This window comes from Notamacropus eugenii, chromosome 4, assembly GCF_028372415.1.
Source record: "Notamacropus eugenii isolate mMacEug1 chromosome 4, mMacEug1.pri_v2, whole genome shotgun sequence".
Classification (NCBI taxonomy): domain Eukaryota; kingdom Metazoa; phylum Chordata; class Mammalia; order Diprotodontia; family Macropodidae; genus Notamacropus; species Notamacropus eugenii.
In genome coordinates, this window is record NC_092875.1 from 64,704,530 (window position 1) to 64,729,894 (window position 25,365).

Sequence of the window (25,365 nt, forward strand, 5' to 3'; positions counted from 1 at the left end):
AGAGCATCAGCTGGGCCTTCACTGCTGTACAGCATTTCTGTTCTTCTGTGATTCAGTCTCCATTGCCAACTTTACAGCAGCTGTTCAGAATGCTGACTTCTCTTTTTAGATAGCCATGCAACCTTTTCCCTGTACTATCTCATCAGGGAACATCACCTTATACTCTGCCGAGAAATTAGATGCCATCTATTGTGATTTCCCCTTTCTCTCCACCTCCGAATTGTTCTTTATCCTCTCCCAGTCTTTGCTTCTTTTTGCCAAGTCCATCCCTTCTACTTATGCCTTTGATCCCATCCCTTTCCAGATTAATCATCCCATCTTCTCTAATCTTCACTTTCTCCTTAAACACTGGCTGCTTCTCTGCTACTGTAAATATGTCTAGGTCTCTTGCATTCGCTAAACCATTTTCATTTAGCCCTGCTGATCCCCTAAAGCTGTTGTCCTGGTTCTCTACTGTTCATAGTTAAGCTACTAGAAAAAATCATTTGCACTAATTATGTCCACTTCTTCACCTTCCATTCACGTTTTAGCTTCTTAAGGATCCTCTATTTATGGAGAGTTCCAGGCCCACCTGCCTTCATTCTCTTCTTGGCCCTAGATTCAAAGCTGTGGGTTTCAAAAATATGCCTCCTCTACTTTTGGCTCATTCTGGAACTTCCTTCAGAACCTGGGGCCCCCCTTGTCCAGAAACAGTCTGCTATCCCTGTGACTTTCTTACCCTGGAGCATCCCTTCTCCCATTGGTGAGTTCTTCCTGGAGCCTTTATTTTGTGGAAGTCCCCATCCCCAATCAGCTCTCTTTTTTAAATTCTTTTTGTGTGTCTTCCACCATTAGAACATACATAGTAAATGAGCATTTAGTAATTTTGTCCCTCCCTCTCTCCTTCCTTTGTTCATTTGTTCCTTCATTCCTTTGTCTGTCCCTTCCTCTCTTTTCTTTGCCCTCCCTTCAACTGCTCTTTTGAAGGTCATCAGCAGCAGTTTCTTAGTCACTAAAGCTAAGGGTTTTTTCCTCATTATTAACTTCTCTATAGTTGATACTGTTAACCATCTTTTCCTCCTTGATTACTCCACGGTCCAGAGACTTTGTAACACTGTTTTTCTCCTAATCTTCCTTCTGTTGGTCTAACCAGTTCTCCATCTTCTCTATAGGATATAGATATGTCCTGATACCATGAGAAACCTACTCATTCTAAAAAGGACAGCATCCACTGTGGAGCCAGGAAAGGTTTTATTAATTTTTTACATTCATTCCTGAATGAATGAATGGGTAGTTCCTAATGGACCACTACTCTTGCTTCAGACAAATGCAAGGTTTATATTATATGCCCTGCTTTCAATTCAAATTTCTCACCTGCCTCCCATTGGCCAGCATTCCAGGGTTCACTAAACCCCACCCCACATGGCTGTTATTTTCTTAATAGAATGACATGACATAAATTCTTTTAAAGGAATTCCTTTAATTGATGTACAGTTTTTCGGGTATTGACCTGAAAGAGGTTGACCTCAAGAGGCAAACAGGCTAGGTGGTATCTAAATTGAATATAGGGTAAATACAATAAGATCAGAGAGTTGACAAAGTATCAAATGAAATTACAGGATATCTGTGTTTTCTTTACCATTAACATGTCATAACATAGTATGTGTCCATAAAATATTAAGAAAAAATCCCATTATTCCAGATAGTGTCTCGGATTAAGGGTCTCATCCTTAATGGCTGTAAGCAGGAAAAAATGCTCTTAAGTCAGCCCCAGCTGGCCTTGTTGACATAGGAAGAGGTATTCTCTTAGTTTACTCAGAGAACTCCTTATTGAGAATCAAAAATGATATTAAATGATTATCACTGGAATTACAGATATTACGTATTTTCTGTGGAAATGTAAGTTCAAATCATCTCTTACAATCCCTAAATGTGGGTGTCACTCTAGATATCTGTTCCTGAAGCTCTTCTTCTCATTTACTCTCTTGGTGTTCATCAGCTCCCCATTATCTTCTCTGTGCAGATGACTTTAAAATCTATATACTCAGCCCTCAACCCTCTCCTAACCTCCAGGTTGAAATCATAAACTCACTGTAGGACAGACTTGACATGCTTAATGCAGCTTTCAACTTAAACCTCTCCTGGTCCTCCCAGCTGCTGGTGCCTTCCTTCCACTCTACATTAACTCTCTGTGTATCTTGTTCATAGCCATTTCTCCTATAGCCATGTCTCCTGTCAGACTGGAAACTCAATGAGGGCCAGGACTAGTTTGGCTTTCTTTTTTATCCCTAGCACTTATCACAGTGCCCGGCACGTGGTTGGTTGTTATCCTTTGTTCTTGAAGGGGACCAAAATGACATCACCATGATGAAGTGAAATTTCAGTGGGTCCGACTGAGGCTGATCAGACCAATATGAGCTCAGAATGCTCTACCACAGGTTGGGTACAGATAGTCTGTGTGACTATTTGGGGTGGATACTCCAAATTTGTGCATCATCCTATGTTTACTTTGTGCTGTCTCAATTCTACTTTGCTCATAGAGCACAGCACCCTTTCTGATGTGGGCACGCCATGCTGAGCAGTCCTGTGCCAGTGTCTCCCATGTTGTACAGTCAAATCCAAAGTTCTTGAGAGTGTCCTTGTATCTCTTCTTCTGACCACCATGTGATCGCCTGCCCCATGCGAGTTCTCCATAAAATAGTCTTTTTGGCAAGCATATTTTTTTGCATTTGAACAACGTGGCCAGCTCATCGGAGTGGCGCTCTCTGAAGCATAGCTTGAATGCTTGGCAGTTCGGCTCAGGCAAGGGAAGCATTTTATAAAGACTTGTGAACTGATTAAACCTGTTCCACCTTTTCCTCACTTAACTATTTTTATTGAGGACAACACTACAGATGAATGTATTAAGTGCTTACTGTGTTCTAGGAACTTACACTCTGGTGAATCAGATACAAAAGTGAGAGAGTCTGTTCCCTCAAGGAACTTACATTCTAACAGAGGAAGATAGAGTTGCCTTAATAACCTTCCCAAAGATAGGGTTTGTGCAAGACAGTCCCCTACTCAAGAAACTTTAATGGTCACCTGTTGCCTCTAGAATAAAATCCAAACTCCTTTGTTTGGCATTGGAAGTCCTTTACAATCTGGCATAAATATACATTTCTAGATTTAATGCATAGAATTATGATCCAGTCATCATAGCCTGGGATATAGCCTATTTGTTTTTCCCTGTACCTGACAATTTGCATCTCACTTTTGCATACTTTCTTCATTGTCTGAATACTTTCCCTTCTTTCTCCCACCTCATGGAATCCCTGGTTTCTTTCATGCTGCCTTCCTTCCCCTGCCTTCCCAGTGATACACCTTTACTGCAAAATATGTCTTTTATCTTTGTATATATTTTGACATCTCCCTCTAACAAAAAATGTAAGCTCTTTGAGGGCAGGCACGGTTTTCCTTGAGGAATAGGCCTTGTTACATAATAGTTACATTAGTGTTTGTTTTTCAGTTAAATCAGATTTTTTTCACTAAACCTATGTTGTTTTGTCTTTCAGATTTCTTTATTCTGATGAAGTTCAGATTGGACCAGAGACTGTTATGACCACACTTTATACAGCTAAAAAATATGCTGTTCCTGCTCTTGAGGCACACTGTGTGGAATTTCTAAAGAAAAATCTCCGAGCCGATAATGCTTTCATGCTTCTGACACAGGTATGTTTGGATTCATACTTTATTCTTAGCCATTTGAAAGCTTCATTATGTGGCCGTTTGCAGTTTAACTGCAAACAGTTGTAAGCATTCTTACTTGTCAAAATAGGAAGCTTGCATTTGTGTAGACAGAGGGAAGGAGTAGTTTTCATGTGATGTCATTGGCGAAACCATTATATGACTGAAATGATATAAAATTTAAAATGGTACTCTTCTTCATAAGAACCCTTTAGAAGAGGTCCTGGTTACATAATAGAAGGAATTGAATTCTAGTTCACTAGCTAGAAACATTTATCCCATTTTGAATCTAAATGGCCCATTGTCTAATGCTTTCTCAGGCATCAGAAGGGTGCAGTTTTAGGTTGCTAGTTCTGTAGTATACAACGTCTGGGCTCTCCACAAACATTTTTCCTGTTTTACCATACTTTTGAAAATGCACTTTTATTAAGGATTAGACAGAGATAATTGCTTGGAGACAGAGCCCTGTAATACGAAAAACCCTTCATTGGAATATTAGGATCCAATATCATATAAGAGAGGTTATAACATAGAACAAATGGACATTTCATTTTAAAACATTCTTACATTCCTGGAACAGCAGCTATTTCTTAGAGGATTAGTAACTTTTGTTGACAGGAAAAAAATATTAGCTCTATAAGACCAGAAAGTTTGCTGGAAATCTTTAACATAAAACATACCATGTGGAATGGTAAGGTGGTACACCAAAAAATAAATGAGGTGCATCTATTTATAATGTGTTCACTGCAAACTTGAGAACTGTTGGAATGTGCATACTGTATAACACTAGCAATTATCCTAGAGCTTGGTTTTATTAATTGTTTCTGCTTATTCTAATATGGAAACACTAAGAATAGAAGTTAAATGAAAACATTAACTCACCCTCCTTGAGTCATTCTCCTTTTCTGGCTCCAGTTTTTCTCGTCTTTTTCAGTTCACGTCTTCCTTCTCCTTTCCCAGTGCCTGTCCCTCACCTCCCTTTCCTTCAGTTCTCATTTCTTCACCGTAGTCTTGCCCTTCATTTTATAGACAAGGTTCAGAAACTTGCTCAGGATCCCGCAGAGTCTGTAACAGAGTCAGGACTGGAATCCAAATCTCACCGCTTTTAGTTCATTGTTCTTTCCGTTTTATCTTACCTATACTTCTTTGTTTGAAAGAAGAAGGTCTCAGATGTTCATGATTACTTGGTCTCAGAACTACGTGTTCAGAGAAACTTCTTTACATTCCTTTCACAGTATTATATTTCAAGGAATTAAGTTTGAAATATCGCATTAAAACCTGCTCATTTCTCTTAATACCTTATAGCACTTGACTAACCAGAAATTGTAAGTACCTGTGCCATACCAATTTCCAAGGAGCAGACCTTCAGAAGCCTCTGGCTTTTTTTTGGTTTTGGGACCTTGGAGCAAAGGCAGATACATTTACACTTGATGTATGATAGGCAATAGAGCATAGATATTTTAGCTAGGGTAGTATGATGAAAGAAATGTTTTTTAAAAAATTTTTATTGGTATCTTTTATGTATTATATCACCAAAATTTCTTCCACTGTTCCTCTCCCTTCCCCCTCTCAGATAGCCATGGCATATAATAAATAATATTTTTTAAAAGCAAGAGGAGAAAAACAAAACTGATCAGTAAGTCAATAAAAGAATGAAAAATATGCAACATATCACGCTCACCGGACCTCTTGCCACTCCAAAGGAGTGGGATAGGAGTGTCTTTTCATATTTTTTCTTTGGAGCCATACTTGTTCTTTGTAATTTTGCAACATAAATTTGTGATTATTTTGTGGTCTTTCCATTTACATTGTTGTAGCCTTGTGTATATTGTTTTCTTGGATCTGCTTAAATTCACTCTGTATCAAATCATGTAAAATCTTTCCATGTTTCTCTGTATTCATAATAATTATAGTTTCTTTAGACAGAGTTATCACGCAGCCTGAACTGGATTAAATTGAGAAATGTTTAACAAAATAAAGTATAATACAACATAGATAATGTTAATTTATTGTTTTCAAAGTCAAAATACAGCCCACAGAAATCCATTTCTGTTTGAGTTCTATTACCTTCATGTACCACAATTTGTTTAGCCATTCCCCAGTAAATGGACATCTCCTTTGTTTCCAAACCTTTCTTACTGCAAAAAGTGCTAATATAAATGTCTTGGTACTGGAAACTTTCTTCTTTGTTTTTTTCTAGTGTTTATTTTTAGTAATATGGCTGTAGGAAACCATGTATGTTAATGCACTGTCAACAGAGCTGTGAATTAGGCTGGCCTTTCTAACAAAGCAATTTGAGACTATGTCTCAACGGCACTAAACTGACTCTACTAGGGCTATCCCTCAAAAAGAGCAATGAAAGAGGAAAATGCTCCGTACGTACAAAAGTGTTTATAGCAGCTCTTTTTGTAGTGGCAAAGAACTGGAAACTAGAGAGTGCCCTTCATGTGGGGTATGGCTGAACAAATTATTGCGTGCAAATTTAATGGAATACCATTATATCCTAAGAAATGATAAAAAGGGGTGTTTCATTGAATCCTGAGTAGAAACAGGAGAAAAACTTATACAATAAGAATAACACTAATAACAATTTTGAAAGACTTGAGGGCTCTAATCAATGTAGTGACCACCATGATTCCAGAGAACAGAAGACGGATCATCCTGCCCACCTTCTCCCTGATGGATGGTAGGCTTAGGGTGCAGAACGAGATGTGTATTTGGTTAGACCCAATGCAGACACTTGTTTTGCTTTGCTATGCAGGTTTGTTCCAAGGGTTTTGGTTTTTTTTCCCCCCAATACAGACGGGTAGGTGGGAGAGAGAGAAAATAGGTTTTTGTTAATTGAAAAAAATAAAATTCAGTTTTAAAAGCTCCTGTTTTCCTTACCCATATAGGCCTCTAGAGATTAAAAGAACACACAAAATATATAGGAGACCAATGAAGAGTATTAGTATGTTGCATTTTCCTACATTGCCAAAGCAGATGGATTGTGTTTTGGGGCAGCTTAAGCTTTCAGGTAGTATCTACAATTATGCTTATTGTAATATACAGGAAACTCATACTGGTTCAGTCTATGGAAGACCCAGTTAGAGAGCAAAAGGTAAGTGTTTACTTCCTGGTCATGTGACCAACACTGGTTTTCATGATTCCTTAAACCCTTCCAAAACAAATTATGGATCAGATAAAGCAACAACTATCTCCATAGTCTAGGACACCTAGAACCCAAAGAAGATTTCATAACAAAAAACCAAAACCCCGTAGACATGCCTACTCTGAACTTATGTAGCACCCCCCCTTCCCTACTGCCCACCACACTGCCAACAGTAAGGCTATACTAACTGACCCAATGACCTGACCTGTGGGCTTCCAACAAAACCCAGTCCCACACCCTGGTCTCTTCTCCTCTTTCCAGTGCCATGGAGACCCAGGCCCCTGACTGTGGAAGTTTACTGGGGCCTCAGTAGCTAGGGCAACCACAGTGTTCTGTGCTGCAAAGATTTCTGTAGGACAATGGAACAGAGGAAAAGGAGCAGGACATTTCTAAGCTTGAAATAGAGCTCAACTTCCTATCCCAACTGTCCTTTCTTCGTAGAGCCTCAGAGACCCAAATTCCAAATGAAAAAAGTCATCCCTGGCTGTAGTGTCACCAGCGTGACTCACAGCACTCTGCTAGGCTGGAGAGAACTGAGGACCAGGACACTGTATGTGGTGGGAAGGAGGGGGTGGCACATTTTTGGCACACTACTAAGTCTGAGAAAAAGAGCCTAGCATCCAGCTGGGGCAGGTCTATGCTCGTGAAATCACTTGGGGCAGAGACCTAGGCTCGTGAACAGTGAATTGCCCAGCATGGAAGGAGACTGAGGTGTTTTGAGATACCGCCCCTAGGGAAAACAGCATGAGTGAGGAGGGAATCAGAAAGTGAGCAGTGGGGGAAGGAGACTGGAATTATGAAGGGTCTCAGGAAGAAGAAATCAGAGACCTTGAAGATAAGCAGATAAGTCAGTAAGGGAAAATAGTACAAGCAAGTATGGCCTTCAGAGCTAATTAGCAAGTTCAGGCAAATATGATTTATATACTACAAAACAAAGGAGAACAGTCCAAAGCTTCAGGACGAGGATCCTTTGGAGTTTGAGAACATGAAAGTACAACATGCTGTTTCAGAGTGGTTTAAAATAAAAATGAAAATTATGAGAGCAAAATTTTGGCTTGAACAATAAAAATAATAGAATAGAAAAACTTGAATCAGTAACATCAAGTCTCACTAAAGAAACAAAAGAAAGAACAATGAATTAGGAAAGTAAATATGCAGAAATGAAGGTCAATTTAGAAGAAGGGAAACAACAGTACAACAGTTACAACAGTGACATTAAAAGAAAATATGCCCTCTATCTAAAGCAAACATACTCATCTTGAAGACAGAATGTGTGGAGAAAACCTAGGGATTCTAGGTCTCCTAGAAGAACATCACATCAAGTACCTGAACATCATAATGCAAGAAATAACAAAAGAAAACTGTCCAGAATTTCTGAACACAGAAAATGTAATACGAATTCAAAGAATTCTTAAGTTGCCTCCAGGGAAACCCCCCCCCCCACAAAACTAAGGCTGCAAACTGCAGGATAAATGATGGTTAAATTGAAATTCAATTCAGAAACAATAAGTTCTGAAAGTGATTAGGAGAAAGACTTTCAAATATAAAGGTAAGGAAATTGAAATAACACAAGAGTATTTTGTACTTACCAGAAAATACAAGAAGTAATTAAATAAATAATATGTTCTAAAAAAGCAATGGAAATTATGAAACGACTCTGGATAACCTACCCTGCAAATCACAGCTTAATAGTAAATGAAAAAAAATGTACATTCAGCAGTAAAGAGGCATTTGAAACATTCTTAGAAAGAAAATGAGACCTGAAGAGATTATTTGCTTCTTTGAACACCTCAGACCTCGGAAATGAAGGAGCAATGAACAAATACAGCAGGAGCTGCAACAGAGAGACCAGTTAGAGATTTCTTTTCAGTGTACACCAGAAGACAAGGGTGAAGGTGGATATCAGGTAGAAGTAACAGTGAAGAGCTGGACCTGGAGCTTTTTGGAGAGAACCAGGTGACACCCTGCCTACAGGTGAATCAGTGATTAAGGGTGTGCCAGGTAGATCAGTGAAACAGGCTGAACAATGGAATGCAGTAACTCAGTGGAAAATCCATTTTGATAAAGCAGAAAACATGAATTACCTAGGGGAAAAACTTTCTTATTTGATAAAAACCATTGAAAATGGGAAAGCAGTCTGGCAGAAATTAGGCTTAGACCCAAACCTTATGCCATATTCCACAATACATTCCAAATGGATAAGTGATGTTAATATAAAAAATCGTACTGTAAAAAAATTAGATGAAGAGAAGCAAATCATATAATTCTCATTACATGAAACTGAAAAACTTCTCGACAGATAAAGTAATTGTGCCTAGGATAAGAAGGGAAGCAGTCGAGTGGGGAAAAAAAATTTTGTATCAGATCTCTCTAGTAAGAGTTTGGTATCTAAGATAGATTTAAAAAAATAAACATAGGTGACTTATAACCATTCCCCCAAGAGATAAGTGGCCAGAGTTCTCAAAAGAATTGCAAAGTGTTCACAACCACATGAAAGAATTCTCAAAATCACTAATAGTGAGAGAAATGCAAATCAAGCAACCTGAGGTTTCACCTCACACCCTGTGAACTGGCGAAGAGGACCAAAAAATGGCAGTAGTCAGTGATGGAGAAGTTGGGCAGCAGTAGACACTAATACAGTACATCGTTGATGGAGCTGTAAAATGATTACGACCATTTTGGAAAACATTCTGTAATTAAGTGACCAAAATGTCTATACTCTTTAAACCAGAGACTCCATTACTGGGCTATCCTTGTTTGTAAATACTTATGAATGGTTTGTTGGAAATGAACCTTTTTTCATTTTGAACCCAACAGACCCTAAATAGAATGGATATCTTCCACATTTTCAAAGCTTGTTTTGTTATATATATATATATATATATATATATATATATATATATATATATATATATATATATGTGATCAACCTGTAGCTTTCAAAGTTTATTCTGCTTCTCTTTTTCTTTCAGGTCTTCTTTCTGTTCCTATATTTTTAGAAATGATGCCTCAATGACCTTATTTTCCCTCTTTATTTCTTCCCTCCTTTTTCTTTTTTCTTTTTTTTAATTAATTTTATTTTCAGTGTTCTACAATCACTACCATATAACTTAGATTATTATTTTTCCCTACCTCCCCCCTTCCCTCCCCGAGCCAGCATACAACTTTATAAAGGTTCTACACAAACATTCTTATATAAATACGTTTTCACTATAGTCATGCTGTGTAGAAGAATTAAATTGAATGGCAGAAATCATATAACAAACCAAAACGTAATACACACACACAAAAATGATCTGCTACATTCTGCGATTGAATTCCGTAGTTCTTTCTCTGGATGTGGATTTTGCCTTAGAAGACCATTGAGAATTTTTTTTAAGTCCTTGCATTGCAGTGAAGATCCAAGTCTACCAGAAAAAACTCTCACGCTGTGGTTGCTGCTGTGCACAAAGTACTCCTGGTTCTGCTCCTTTCACTGAGTATCAGTTCATATAAATCTTTCCAGGCCTCTCTGAAGTCTTCCTATTCATCATTTCTTATAGCAAAATAGTATTCCATTACATTCATATACCATAATTTATTCAGCCATTCCCCAATTGATGGGCATCCCCTTGATTTCCAGTTTTTGGCCACCACAAAGAGTGCTGCTATAAATATTTTTATACATGTGGGACCCTTTTCCATTTTTATGATCTCTTGGCGATACAGTCCTAGTAGCAATATTGCTGAGTCAAAGGGTAATGCGTATTTTTGTAGCCCAATCAGTTCACAGCTCCACCAACAATGTATTAGTGTTCCAACTCTCCCACATCCTCTCCAACATTTATCATCTTCCTGTTCTGTCATTTTTGCCAATCTGATAGGTGTGATGTGGTACGTCAGAGTTGTTTTAATTTGCATCTCTCTAATCAAAAGTGATTTAGAGTGTTTTTTCATGTGACTATAAATATCTTTAATTTTTTCCTCTGTAAATTGCCTGTTCATATTCTTTGACCATTTATCAATTGGGGAACCTCCTTATTTTTACTCTCTTCACCTCGCACTCCTTCACTCACTCCCCATTGGAAGGAAAAAGAAAAATAAAGCCTCTCCTCCCCTCCTTTCTCTTTATCCCAACCCTTATCCTCTTACTAATAACTCCATTGGAAAAATGAAGCCTTTGTAACAAACATGCAAGGTTAAGTGTAATTACATTGACTATGTCTTATTCTGCACCTTCAGTCCTTCATTTCTCTGTCAGTAGCTAGGCAGCTTGCTTCAATATCAGTCCTTTAGAATCATGCTTGGTCATTATATTGATGGGAGTTTTCAAGTCTTTTCAAGTTGCTTTTCTTCATAATGTATAAATTGTTCATTTGGTCCTACTTTACTTTGCATCTTTTCATGTAGGTCTTTCCTAGGTTATTTCTGAAACTTCCCATTTTATCATTTCTTAGGGTATAGTAATATTTCAGCATTTATATCCATATACCATAATTTGTTTAACCATTCCCCGATTGATGGGCATTCCCTTAATTTCCAGTTATTTGCTTATACAAAAAAAAAACTATTAATAAATAATTTTGTACCTATGGGTCCTTTTCTTTCTTTGATTTCTTTGGGGTATAAGCCTAGTGATGGTATAGCTGGGTCAAAAGGTATGCATGGTTTAATATCCTTTTGAACAGGGTTCCAAATTGTTTTCTAGAATGGCTGGAACAGTTCACAGCAAAGAGATTTCGTTCAAATAAAGCTACAATACATAAATATAAATGAGTCAGTGGCCAGGGAACAGAGTTTTGGTCTAGGCCAGTTATAGTGATTGTGAGTTGTAACTGTAGGGCGGTAGATTTCCCTTTAAAAAAAATTATCACTGTCTTTTGTTTTTATAGCACCTTCATTTCCAAATACATTCTTTGCCCGAGAATCATTCTTGTAACAAAGAATTTTTAAAAGAGGAGGATTTTTGTTAAAACTTGGGATCCTTTATAGGGACTGATGCAAAGTTAAGAGAGCAGAAGCAGTACAACAATTTATACAGTAACAGTACTGTAAAGACAACTTTAAAAGACTTAGGAATTCTGATCAGTACCAGGAAGCCAACCATAGTTCCAGAGGACTCATGATGAAACCTGCTGTTCATCTTCAGATGGAGAGGTGATGACATGACTGATGTGAGGAGTGGCTTTTATTTGGCTATACGTATTTGTAATGGGTTTTGTTTATTTTGGTTTCTCATTGGGGCAGAGAGAGAGGTGGGAAGGTAATTTGGAACTGTAAAATTTAAAAAAACACTAAATAAAACAGCAAATCAACAAAACTAACAACCCATCAACTGCACCTGACAATATATGCAGGATTCTACTCCCACAGCTTCACAAAGAAAGAAGAGAAGTAAATTTTTCTACTCGCTTTTTTGGAGCCATGCAGGATCACTGCACAGTAAGAACAATTAAACAGCATTCAGGTTTTGGCCTTTTGTTCTTTTCATTGACATTGTTTTAGTCATGTACATTGTTTTCCTGGTTTTGCTTCTTTTTACATACAGATCTTCGCATATTTCTATTTTTTCTCTATATTCTTTATTTCTGTATTTGTAATTAGTACATGAATGCAGTAACATTCATGCATCACAGTTTGTATAGCCATTCCCCTAATCAGTGGTCGTCTTCCTTGTTTTTAGTTCTTTGCTACTACAGGAAGTATTGCTATAAATATTTTGGTACATATAGGACCTATCTTTCAATCTTTGAACCTTTTGTGCTATATACCTAGTAGTGTGAACACCTTTTCTAATAGATTTAATCATTATTCCCAGAGTGAGAACAAGAGATGGAAAGATGTGGGAGCAAGGGATACATGTGAGATAGCAGGGCCCATGGTAAAGTGCCCACACTGGATAGGTCCTGGTGGTCTAGTGCATTACTGAATAAACTGTAAAGAATGGATTGAGGCCAACTAGATATAGTGGCTTAAGGTGAGTTTTCATAACTCTCTCTAGTTGAGATAAAGGTTCTTGGAGATTAAGAACAAGGCCCTTGGTTGGATTATGTCGTTGTCATCATTATTCCTTTTGTGGCTAATTTCCTTGAGAAGGCCATCTGTAATGGGTTCTTCCATTTCTTTTCCACTCTTTTTAACTCTATAGTCTAGTTTCCAACCTTATCATCCAACCTGCTCTCTCTAAAGTTACTGTTGATCTCCTAATTGCCAGATCATGATTGCATTTGGCACTATTGAATAATTCTCGCCATAATTACTCTCTCTTTGATTTTTCATAATATTGCCCTCCCCTGTTTCCTCTACTTATCTGACTGCTCCTTCCCAGTCTTGTTTCCTGAATCTTCATCCATGTTATGCCCGCTGTGGACATACCTGATGGTTCTGTTCTGGGTCTTCTTCTCTTTATACATTTTCTCACTTGAAAATCTCTTCAGGTCCTATGGATTCTTCTCTCTATATAGATGGCCCCTGGATCTGTCTGCGATGCCCCTAATCTCTCTCCTGAGCTTCTTTCACTAGGTACCTTGGACTCAGCGTATCCAAAACAGAAATCATTATCTCTGCCCTCAAACTAACTCCTCTTCCCAACTTCCCAAAAACTTAAGATCACCCTCGACTCTTCACTTACTTTTACTTCTGTATCTAATCAATCAGTTACCCAATCTTGCAATTTCTCTTTCTTCAAGTTGGGGCAAGGTAACGTTTATTAAGTGTTTACTGTATGCTGGTCACTGTGTTAAACAGTGGAGAGCCAAAGAAAGGTAAAAGATGGTCCTTGATCTCAAGGAGCTAATGATTTCATGGGGGAGAGAACTTACAAGCAACTATGTACAGACAGGGTATATACAGGATAGTTTGGAGATAATCAGCAGAGGAAAGGCACTGGCCCCAGAAGGCATCAGCAGAAGCTTCTAATGGAAGCTGGGCTGGAGGGAAGTCAGGAGCTGGGAGCTAGACAGATGGGGGGAGGGGGAGAAAACCTTCCAGGTAGGGTTCTACAGCATTGTGCAGAACATCTTCTCTCCTCGTAGAGTTCCCATCTAGGTGCCCAGACCCTTATCACCTTTTGCCTGGATTATTGCAGGATATCTTTTTGGATATTTGAAATACAACTTTATTGTGTTATAAACAAAAAAGGAATAGGAATAATAGTAACTAACGCCATTTCATCATTGGAATATTGTGTTGGGACTGCATTAACCTTAGATGTGATCTCAGGGAGAACCTAGTTGTCCTCCAGAACAGCTAAATGCATAAAATATGTTCAAGATCAGATCCCAAGTATGAATTATATTTTAAAAATTGTTATATTCACTCCAAAGTTCAGTTATCTCCTTCACTTTCTCAGTGACTAAGCACATGTTGCAAATACTCCATTCCGCTGACATCACAGGACAGTACCCTTCTGACACTGGACTCTAGCTTCCTCCATTAGCAGGTTATTACCTTTCTGGGGGAGCCCAGGTGTCTGTAGTCTGTAAGTTCTGCTCTTGCTGGGCTGTTGGAGTTAGGTCCATGACAGTCTATGGAGGTGCAAGAGCAGGTAGGGCAACAAATCCCAAATTAAGGTCTCCCAAGAAGTTTTCTAGCAAACCAGAGGAGGGACCTTTCAGAGTTGTAGTCACCTTGGGCCTGCCAGGTGGCTCAAGAGGAGAAGTGAGGCTGGTGACCTGCACAGCCCTCTCTCACTCAAAGCAAAGTCAAGTGCAAGTCATGTCATCATTTCTTTGAGGTCATGGTCTTCTTCGAAAACATAGGACAAACACAACAACAAAGACCATGGGCCTGGACAGGCTTCTTCCTATGGAAAGCAGTGGGTTTCACCTTGACTTGTTTGTACATAATATCTACTTTGTTGCTATACAGTTCTGTAGGGATATTTTTACACATTTATGTGAGATCTCTTGGAGGATACTTCTAAATAGCTTTTGATGTTTGTTTGGAGGATACTTGTAAATAGCTTTTGATGTTACATCGAACGTTATAATGGCACATTGAACTTGGATGTGACTATCTCTCAGGCCACCAAGTATCTCTTGGCCAGCTGTGACCCACATGCTGAATTTAATAGGGCTGTCCCTCACATACAATGTCCTATTCTCCATATACAAGCCTTTGTACTGGCTGTATCTCCCACCTGGAATGCCCTCCTTCTCTGACCCTTAAACAAAACTCAGCTCAGGTGCCACCTACTCCATGGAGCCTTTTCTGATCCCCACACCTACCAGTATATTATCTCTCAGAAAACTGCTTTGTATATTTGTCTACATGTGTGTCTACCTACGTATGTAAATGTTTGTGTGCTCCAATCAAATGTGCAGTCCTTGAGATCTAAAACTACAGGATTTGGCACTTAATTAGTGCTTATTCTTTGATTGATAATGCTAGACTGTCAGACCTCCAAAGGACCTTAAAACAGAAGGTTATACTTGAAAGGTAGTTTAGGACGTAGACTAGAATGTCAGCAGTCCTGGATCTTGAGTCCATCTGTCTTCTCCCTCCTAGTTTATTTATTACAGAGTGAGAAACTTTAGAAGTTGGTGCTGTGGAATTAAATGATTTTGAAACAAAACCATTACACTTTTAACCTGTAAAAATGTTCTAGTGAAGCCATGGAACTGAGTTCTCTTTTATAGAAAGGTCTCTTTAGTGGCCAGTATGGGATTATCAGAAAACCGCCTAAGGTTTCTTTTGCAGTCCTTTCCCTAATTTTGAAGTGAAGTAGTTTTCTGATTAAGTTGCAGAGAATTGGTTTTTTTGGTTTCTTGGCAGTCAAATATTATGTGTGGTCAATGCGTGTAGACTCTTGAAAAGGGTTGAAGGGAATATGGAATCTGTGCTGCTTAACTGATAGGTCTTTAAGGCATTTGTGATGGAATTTTTTCTTCCACTTTCCCCATTTGGATTTGTGTTAACTTGCTGTTCTTTTGGGTGATGCTCAATTAGACTCTCTCCTCTTGCCTATTATTTAAAACAAAACAAAAAGTCCTTAATTTCCACTTGTTAAAGTTATTTACTTTGTTATACTTTTTACTAGGAGGGGAGAGAAAGAGGGGCTTCTTGGAGGCAAAATCTAATAATTCCACTTTATAGATCAGACAGCAGGAGATACCTATCTAGCAACAAACATCCGTCACATCAGTGTCCACCACTAACTCTCCCCTTACCCTCCCACCAAGACCACAAGCAAGTTACAGACCATTTCACCTGATCACATCTTTGTGAAGAGCAAGGGACTCCAGGTACGAGCCTGGCTCTTCTGCTCCACTTCTGAAATGTTGTTAGGAACAGACTGCTTGTACTCTCTGCCCATCCAAGGTTAGTCTTCTGTCAGGCACCTTTCAGTTTATCCCAGCTATTCCCTTTTTATGCTCTAGTCAGGAGTCCATTGGGCTGATTAGAAACCGTGTGATGTTGTGGGTTGAGCCCTGGATGTGAAGTCCTAAAGACCTCTTCTGATTTGGTCCTGATACTCGGTGACCTTGGACCACATCATTTACTGTCCCCCTTTAGTCTCCTTATCTGTAAAAAGGAGCACCTGCTGTAAAGGGGTCATCGTGAGGAAAGTTTTGCGAACTGTAACTGTAATGTGTCAAAATACAGAAGCTACGTCTTGTCATGATTATTACCGACAGACTTAGAAGAATTACTGTGTGAGATTGACTGTCGTGATTTAATCAAACTACAAATTCCCAGGAATGTAGGTTCTTTCCTTTGGAGCCATCCCTCCAGGGTGGCATTACTGTCATTTCCCACATCCCAGTGTAGTATGTAATTTATCTAAAAATGGCAATCAAGGCGTGAGAGTATTTCTGTTTGCTTATTTTGCTTTTCCTGAATTATTGACTACTGAATTTGAAAGCTGCTTTATGCATCTCACCCTTGGCTTGCATGCATTGGTCAGGCATTTGCAAGAAGCTTGTACTCCAGAACTTAGGGAACAATTATGTCATTTATAAATGATTGGTTTCTTAAAAATCTGAAGGGGCAAGAGTGAAGCATAGATCCACCCTCAAGACAGAGAGGCAGAGGCTTCCTAGGTCAGAACACTGTCCTCCCTGGGTCAGGTGTTTTGCTTAATTGGTTTTCTTTGTCACAAGAGAATTTTACTATATGGGGGAAGGCAGGATCTGAAATCACTGAGATTTAAGGACAAGAAGCATCAATAAAACATTAATACATCAATACTTTACTTCTTACTGTTTTTGTTAGGCAAGACTCTTTGACGAACCCCAGCTGGCCAGCCTGTGTTTGGAGAATATAGATAAAAATACATCGGATGCCATCAATGCAGAGGGTTTCACAGACATTGATTTAGGTAATGTTGGCTCTTGATACACCTTTACCCCATTACTGACCCAGTGTGGAATATATGTCTGTGGCCCACAGTGCTTACCACTTTTAGATAGGGTACTATTGGCTACTTTCACAACCTGCCTGTGGTCCCAAGCAGGTATCCCTGGGGTTTTACCGGCTAGTAAAAAAAACAACAGTTACAACAAAACAAAAAAAGTCCAGACTTTTGTTTGTAAATTGTCAGTCATTTTTAGTCAAAAAGTTGTAACAGTGTGGGAAGATAGAGAATCATGCTCATAGTCTCTGGGAACTAGTCCTAGTTAAAGGTGCTCCGCAGTAAGGTCCCTCATGCACTGTAGCCAAAAGTCTTGTGCTGAGATCATCTGGACAGTGGCCAGGAGGTGACCATCTAAGAGCACGAGATTTACCTCAAGTCTCAGTTTGTCATTGTCCCATGACTTCCTAAGGAGGCAGCAACACTGTCCCTGCTTACTTGTTGTCTTCTGTGCTTCTACTGTCCAGTTAATGCTGCACAGAACTACCCCCAAGCCAAATTAAGCTCGATTTAGGACCAATAATTGACTTCTGGCTCACAAACCCTCAAGACTACTAGTTCCCAGAGATTAGGAGCATGAGTCTATATTTTTCCACACCATCATAATTTTTTACTAACTCCTTCAATTAAAACTAATTAAAAATAAGTAAAAACTTGGAATGTATACGAAAATGGCATTCACTTGGTTCAATGACATGGTTCTCGTTTTTTATTTTAGACACGCTTGTTGCCGTGTTGGAACGGGACACCCTGGGCATTCGAGAGGTTCGTTTATTTAATGCAGTGGTCCGCTGGTCAGAAGCAGAGTGTCAGCGGCAGCAGCTTCCAGTGACTCCAGAAAACAAGCGGAAAGTTCTGGGCAAAGCTCTTTCTCTCATTCGTTTCCCTCTGATGACAATTGAAGAATTTGCTGCAGGTAATTCACTGGTCTGGATACATAGGATATTTAAAAACTTTTTTAAGACAAGGAAGACCTGGGAGAACATTGGCACCAAACCAAGAGCCTAGTGAATGGTTAATTCCTGAAAGAGATGAAAACAAGCTCCTTCAAGGTCACCGGATCCCTTGGCAGTCCCTCCAGGGCTGAGTGCAGAGGTGACACAGGCTGCCCTCCAAAGCAGAACCATGTGGACCCATGTGTCCATTCTAGGTGCACATTTGCTGCCAGAGTGAGCACTGCGCCTTTTCATATCTTGTGGGTTTTGGCCGCCTCACTCCACAAATCCTCCATGGACCAGAGGCTGTCTGCTGTGATCTTGTGGGTGTACATATCAGTGTTGTTGTGAGGTTGTCCATCTTGTCCCTCTTCCTCTCTCTTTGTTACTGACCCATCTTCTTGTCTAGTCCATCATGGGCTTTCATGCCACTTGGGCTATGCAAGTCATCTTCAGTAATGTGTGACAGCTTGCCATTTCCCTTTGGATCATCTACAATTAGAATTCTTCTGAAATCCTGATAGTCCATGATTCACAGCCATCTCATGTCATCAGCCATGATATTTTGCTATTAATAATGCACATTCTAGCACTTCATGTTTGTGGTTCAATGAAATGTAACACACATTAGGCTCTGACTGTAGTTTATTCATTAAACAAAGGCTATGTTTGACTTGCGCAGCTGGGTTGCAGGTCAGGATGGCTCTTGACAATCAATTCTTTTGACTGTTAGTCTGAGTCATGTTGAAAGGGTGACCTTTCTCTTTTTCTCAGTCTCTTCCCATTTCCAGATTTATGTATTAGAATAGTCATCTCCTATAGAGAGAACTTTCTTCTGTTTTACACACACATGCACACATACAGAGAGAACAGGCTAAGATTTTTAGATATCAGTAGGTTTCTGAAAGCTTGAAGCATTCGCACTTCCTGGAGCCCATGAAATTCAGATCTTTATGCCTCTCAAAGAGTTTTATGACCTTCTGATCTGAGTTCTCTTTTCAGTGCTCCTTGTACTCAGCCGTCTGGGTTTATCTTATGTATGACTTGTATCCTCACTGTGTGGAATATTATGTTTTGATTACTGTTTGAAATGATTATTTCTCATGAAGAATTCTGTTTCTGTGATAGAGACTGTATTTTAGAGGCACATTATTCATCTTTGCACACCTCTTGATGGCTGGCTTAGGTCTTGGGGCATATTCAGACACTCAGTGAATAACTAACTGCTGTTTCTAGGAGTCAAAGGTTTGCAAAGTTCTTTCCTCCTAGGAGACCCATGTGCAAATTGTCTCCACTTACCTCAGAGGGGCAGCTGAGGTTCCCAGAAGTAAACTGAATGGATGGTTGAGGTCACCAGTGAGGTGCACATTGTTTGAGAACGAGGACAAAGATGGGCAGGAGGCAGAAAAGCTAGAAAAGGCAGAAAGTAGCTCACGCACACATGCACATGCACACACACGCACATGCACACACACATACACATGCACGTGCACACACACATACACACGCACACACACATACACACACATGCACATGCACACTCACACACAGCCATTGCCATAGTCTTGAGCTCTTCAGTACAGTCAGTAGCTGTACTCCTCAGGAGACTTTGAGGACCTTACTCTATTACAGTATCATAAATTACTCTTCATAATGCTGAATCTTAATCATTGAGAAAGGAATGCCTGTGCTCCGCATCCTGTTTGAGAAGGTGGGATGAGATGCAACACATTTTAGAAAAGCATCCATCACAGAAGGTCTTTAAAGAAAGACATTTCAAAAGATGTTAAAACGGCTCCTCACTTATTTAGGAAACATTTTTCCTGATGATACCAGATAAATGAGGCTTGCCTGTCCCTGTAGACACATGTATATGTACATGTGTTTGTGTGCATGTTCATCCCTACACATGGGTACCGTATATAAGCACCAGAACCAGTAACTGTCCCAAGCCAGCTTGTTCCTACAGTCAGATTGCAATACTGTGCATTTGTTATTATTCCTTAGATGATTATGTGCTAATTGAATTTTATTTTTCATTCCTTCACTTACACCCTGTAGAAAATTGTTCTAGAAAATTAGACTTCTATTTTAGCACCTTTTTTAAAGGAAATTAAAAAAATATTTCCCACTTATCTCCCTCCCTGTGTCTAGAGAAATGATTGTTCCTGAAACACTTTGCAAATTCAAAAGTGTTTGGATATTTCATTTCTGAGATTAGACCAGGCCCAGAAAGTTAAGTGTCTTGTGTTGCCTGGGAGGCTTGGGCTTACTCTGGCCAGAGACAGCCATAATACAGAGCTGGAGGAGGTTCTCTTGAGGTGTTTAGCAGATCCTCCCTGTGTTTGTTCTGTGCTCCAGGGCCTGCTCAGTCGGGCATCCTCACGGACCGGGAGGTGGTCAGCCTGTTTCTCCACTTTACCGTGAACCCAAAGCCTCGAGTGGAGTTCATTGACAGACCACGCTGCTGCCTCCGAGGGAAGGAGTGTAGTATCAACCGCTTTCAGCAGGTGGAGAGCCGCTGGGGCTACAGCGGGACTAGTGACCGCATCAGGTTGGCTTCTCTTCCACCAGCACTGATGAGCCTGTGCATTGTGTCTGTTTTCATTGTGACTATTGAGTAAAGTCATTTTATTGCCCCTTCTTTCACCCAGGGGAAGGCTATGGCCCTACTTCCTCCTTACTCAGGCCTCACATGGGCATGATGGATGAAGGAGGGCAGCCCAGACTTGTAATTCTGCGCAGGCCCTTGCAAGGGCACCAGGGTGACTTGGGCCATGCTCTCAGCACCTGACATGTGACGAACTTACCTTCTCCTGTCATACATTACCTGATGAGTCCTTGAAAGTTCCTCATTTGTCATGTGTGGAGCCTGTTTATGCCTTCAGGTGCTTCTCCGCAGTTCTGTGCATGACAGGCACAGCAGTCATTGTACAACTGTGGACATGGGACACAATGCCAATAGAATAGAGGTGTTAGGAATGTGACTCATTGTTGTGGGGAGAAACTTGGGGAAAGTAAGGGAACTTTGCAATTTCCTTAAGGGTCACACTTGTTTACCTTGTGTAAATGCTCAAACTCTTACATGGGGCTAGTCCTGCTGAAATTTGGAAAGGGGCTGAAGTCTTTCTTTTTCACCCCTTTTTCTCCAGCATCACCTCTAAGGGCCATTATTTAGAAGAATAAATGAGAAGGCAAGAGGCAGAAAACTTTTTTAAAAAAAGAGCTACAAAAGCCCAGCATCCTGGGGATATTCTTTGTGATAGAAGCAAACAGCCATCCACACCTCATAGCTCTCTCTGCATAAAGCTAGCTACAAAACATTTTCAGACTATTTTGCTCTCGATACAGATCTAAAACTTTTCTAATCCAGAGCAATTGTTCTGTCTCACTGGGTTGGATTTTATCCTCCATAAGTCCTAGAGAGGGGAAAGAGCAACGTTTCTTCCTCAAATAAATGCTTTGTAGAGGACTGAGCCCCCACACAGGCTGAGCAGGCTTGGGATGGTGTCCCTCTGGTTGAAGTTAGAATTTTAAAAAAATAAATAAGCTTACCCATCTACTGGGACGGTCAAATAAATATGTAAAACAAGGTGGGGGATGGGGGGAGGAATCTTACTTGAATGGAAACCCTGGCTAGACCCAGCGAATGAGCAGACAATTGAAGGAAGGTTCTTTTTGTTTCCTTCTGTGATTCTGCACTTGACTGTGTGATAACAGAATATTTTAAAAGGCTAGCTCTCTTATCTCCTCAGGTTCTCAGTTAACAAAAGGATATTTGTGGTTGGGTTTGGATTATATGGATCAATACATGGACCGACGGATTATCAAGTCAACATACAGGTATCAGCCTTACCTCATCTGTACTTTGTATGATACATGAAACAGTTTCACTGATGTTTTGGGGCACCTAAGTGGTACAGTGGGTAGAGCACCATCCTTGGAGTCAGGAGGACCTGAGTTCAAATCCTACTTCAGACACTTACTAGCTGTGTGACCTTGGGCCAGTCACTAAACCCCAGTTGCCTCAAAAAAGAAAAAATAACTGATGTTCTGAATTACTTGGTATCAATTTACCTCCACTGAAATCAAATTAGAGATTGGCTTCTTAACCAGTACCCCCAAAGTCATGCATGAAACCCTTAGGACTTGCTCTTTATATGTCCTATCTTACAAACTCTCTGCATTTGTTTCCTTATCTTCAGAATGTGAATAATTATTCTTTTGTTTTATACCTCACAGAGTTGTTGAGATCAAAGCACTTTGAGTTGCTTTAGGAATGTAAGCTGATGCTATTACCTGTTGTCAAAATTAGCAAATGTGCTAAATTTTTATATTGGAGTTCTGGCATTTGTCTATAGAGTCTGAATGAAAGGATTGTAGAGATTAGGCCAACTCATTTACTTCATGGCTCTTTCCAAAGAAAAGTGAATTTTAAATTCTCGTTTAAGGAGTTTTGAAACATCAGTTGATGATCAGCATTTATCTCATAGAGCAGAATGGACAGACGGTCAAAATGTCAATTCTGTTTTTCTCACAAGCTCTACCTTTGGAGCTTTTCCATGCAGAAAATCCATTCTTTCTCCTCTTCTGCTTGTCAGATCATTCACACTGACAGCAACACAGTCCTGGGTCAGAATGACACCGGCTTCAGCTGTGATGGGTCTTCTAACACATTCCGGGTCATGTTTAAAGAGCCTGTGGAGATCCTGCCCAATGTTAACTACACAGCATGTGCAACACTGAAGGTACAGGGTTTCTGCAGAAGGGGCCCCAGGCACTATTCCTGTTTGGGGGGTTTTAGCATTTGACCAGCATCAGGCTGGCGAAGTGTAAAGCCCATGCTATGCAAAAGCATGTGCTTCTAGTGTGGCCACATAGTTTGCTGTGGAGTGAAAAAAGAGTTTGTACCCACCTTTACCAGCTTTGCCATTTACCAGCTGTGCAGTCATGTATGAGACTCTCTGGGTCTGCTTCCTCATCTGTAAGATGGATTGGTTCAGTTAACACTGGTTTAACTCCTTCCACGTACAGCACTAAATTGGGCATTGGGCATACAGACAAACATGGAGCTGTTCCTGCCCTCTAGGAGTTTATAGCCTAACGGTGAGTGACAGTATGGACCAGGGAAGAGAGCCCTAACAATTGAGAGACAAGGGGAGAGATGTGAAAGATACTTTGAATATAGAATTACCAAGACTTGGTAACTGATTGAGTGGTGGGGTATGATGTAGAGAGGAGCCAGGGGTGATTTCTCAAAGGTTCAAACCTGGTTGACTAGAAGGTTGGTGGCCTTAACATAAATAGGCACATTTAGAGGAGGATGTGTGAGGAAAGTGGGGAAGATGATTTTAGTTTTGGACGTGTTGAATTTTAGCTGCCAGCAGGGCATCGAGCTGGAAATGTCCAGGAGGGAGGTGGGGCACCATGTTAGATTTCTGTAGAGGTGAGGGCCAGACGGAGAGATCTGTGAATCATCTCTGTAGACGTGGTGATTGAAAAGGATATGACATCACCGAGGGAAAGAATGCAAAGGGAGAAGAGAATGGGGTCCCGGGGCAGAGTTTGAGGGACTCCCAAGCTGAGGAGAGTAGTGGTGGATGATAAACTAGCAGAAGAGACTGAGAAGGGAATGGTCAGAGAGGTAAGAAGGAGAACCAAGAGGAAGGGTTGTTGCACAAGTCAGGGAGGGAGAGCATATAGAGGAATATGTGGATAGAGCATATAGATTCCCCCAGAAGTTGCCCTGTGACCGAGAATGACCATTCAGAAAGACATGAGAACACGGTGAGAGACCTCCGATAGCCTATATTATAAAGTTGTTGTGACGAAAGCATTTTATAATCCGTAAAGTGCTTTGGAAATGTGATCTGTGATTATTGGTTTTTTGCCCATGTAACTTAAGGAAAAGTGTGACTGTTATTTACTGGCATCCTTAGACCTTGTTAGCCTGTTGTAGGGTCTGTTCTGTCAGTGTAGAAGTAAAATATCACTATTTTTGTTTCAGTGTTACTAATACTGAAGTATAGTCCTTTCAGGGGACCCACAAGGTCAAAACCGTTTTCATAATAATATTAAAATGTTTTAATTTCTGATACAATAAAAATTGATAGATAAAATCCACATAAACAGAAGTTCTTGGTGGGAGAATTCCTCAGTAATTCTAAGAGGGTAAAAGGGTCCCAAGAGTAAAAGGTTTGAGAACCACTGAAATATATGAACAAGCACACACATTTGTACAAATATACACACATATATATCTATATGGGTAACTGTATACACATATGCGTGTATATGTATGTGTGTGTGCATGCATGTACACGTGTGTATGTATCTCTCAGTGGTTCCCAAACTTCTTGCTCTCAGGATCTTTTTACACACGCGCATGCACACACACGTGTGTGTTTTATTATATATTACTACATTTTATATACTATATATTTTATATATATTACTACATGTGATATATTACTTTTGATACTCTATTGAGTGCACTTTATAGTGCATTCAAGCATACAAAAGTGGAAAAGTGGTATATATGTATACATTTTGTATGTGATTTTTTGTATATGTATGTATATGTATATATTATGTGTATGTGAAAGTGATACAATGATATATATATATATCTGTGTAAATATAGACATACACATATGCATACATTCTGATCTCCACAGTGGCCCTGTGGGGTAGGTGCTACTTTTATTCCCATTTTACAATTAATTGTGAAAATAGAACTTGAGGGGAAAAGAAGACTTCTCTGTTGCTGTTGGCCTCTGGGAAGCTTGCCTTCAACCCCCAAAGCACCTTGGTTTAGATGAAGAAGGTTTGAACATGCCAGTGCCCTTTGGTGACTGTAGATAGTCCCTATGGGCAAGGCTTTGGAAAGGGCAGAGCCTGAATCCTTTTATGGAGGCCGAGGCCTGGGGCAGGAACATTTACGTCCACATCTGTTTGCAGCCTCTTCACCAAACCAATGCCTGAAAACCCTTTTTAAAAAGCAGGTGTGATCATGAAAAATTGTCCTTTTCAGGGGGAGTGGTAGGGGCGAAGTCAGACTGAGGCTTTGTTGTCCAGCTCTGAGAATTCCCTGCTGGGGACCAGGTCACACTGCCTTCTCTCAGCCTCAGGCTCCTTTCAGCTATAAATCTGTCACCCACCTTTTAGGGGTAGTATGAGGAGAGCACTGTATAAATCTACAGTATAGATTGCTGCTTATTATTCCTATTCTGAGATGATCATGC

The 25,365-nt window shown here is 39.9% G+C and overlaps 1 protein-coding gene across 1 annotated transcript in view; it reads left to right on the forward strand.

The window, feature by feature from the left end:
• The window catches only part of BTBD2 (BTB domain containing 2), a 68,731-nt gene that overhangs the window by 39,665 nt on the left and 3,701 nt on the right, over positions 1-25,365 (forward strand). Inside the window, exons 3-8 of the mRNA XM_072601495.1 lie at positions 3,531-3,687; positions 17,048-17,153; positions 17,905-18,102; positions 20,483-20,675; positions 21,877-21,964; positions 22,723-22,869. Coding sequence (XP_072457596.1) covers positions 3,531-3,687; positions 17,048-17,153; positions 17,905-18,102; positions 20,483-20,675; positions 21,877-21,964; positions 22,723-22,869 — 889 coding nt within the window. The remainder of the gene's footprint in view (positions 1-3,530; positions 3,688-17,047; positions 17,154-17,904; positions 18,103-20,482; positions 20,676-21,876; positions 21,965-22,722; positions 22,870-25,365) is intronic.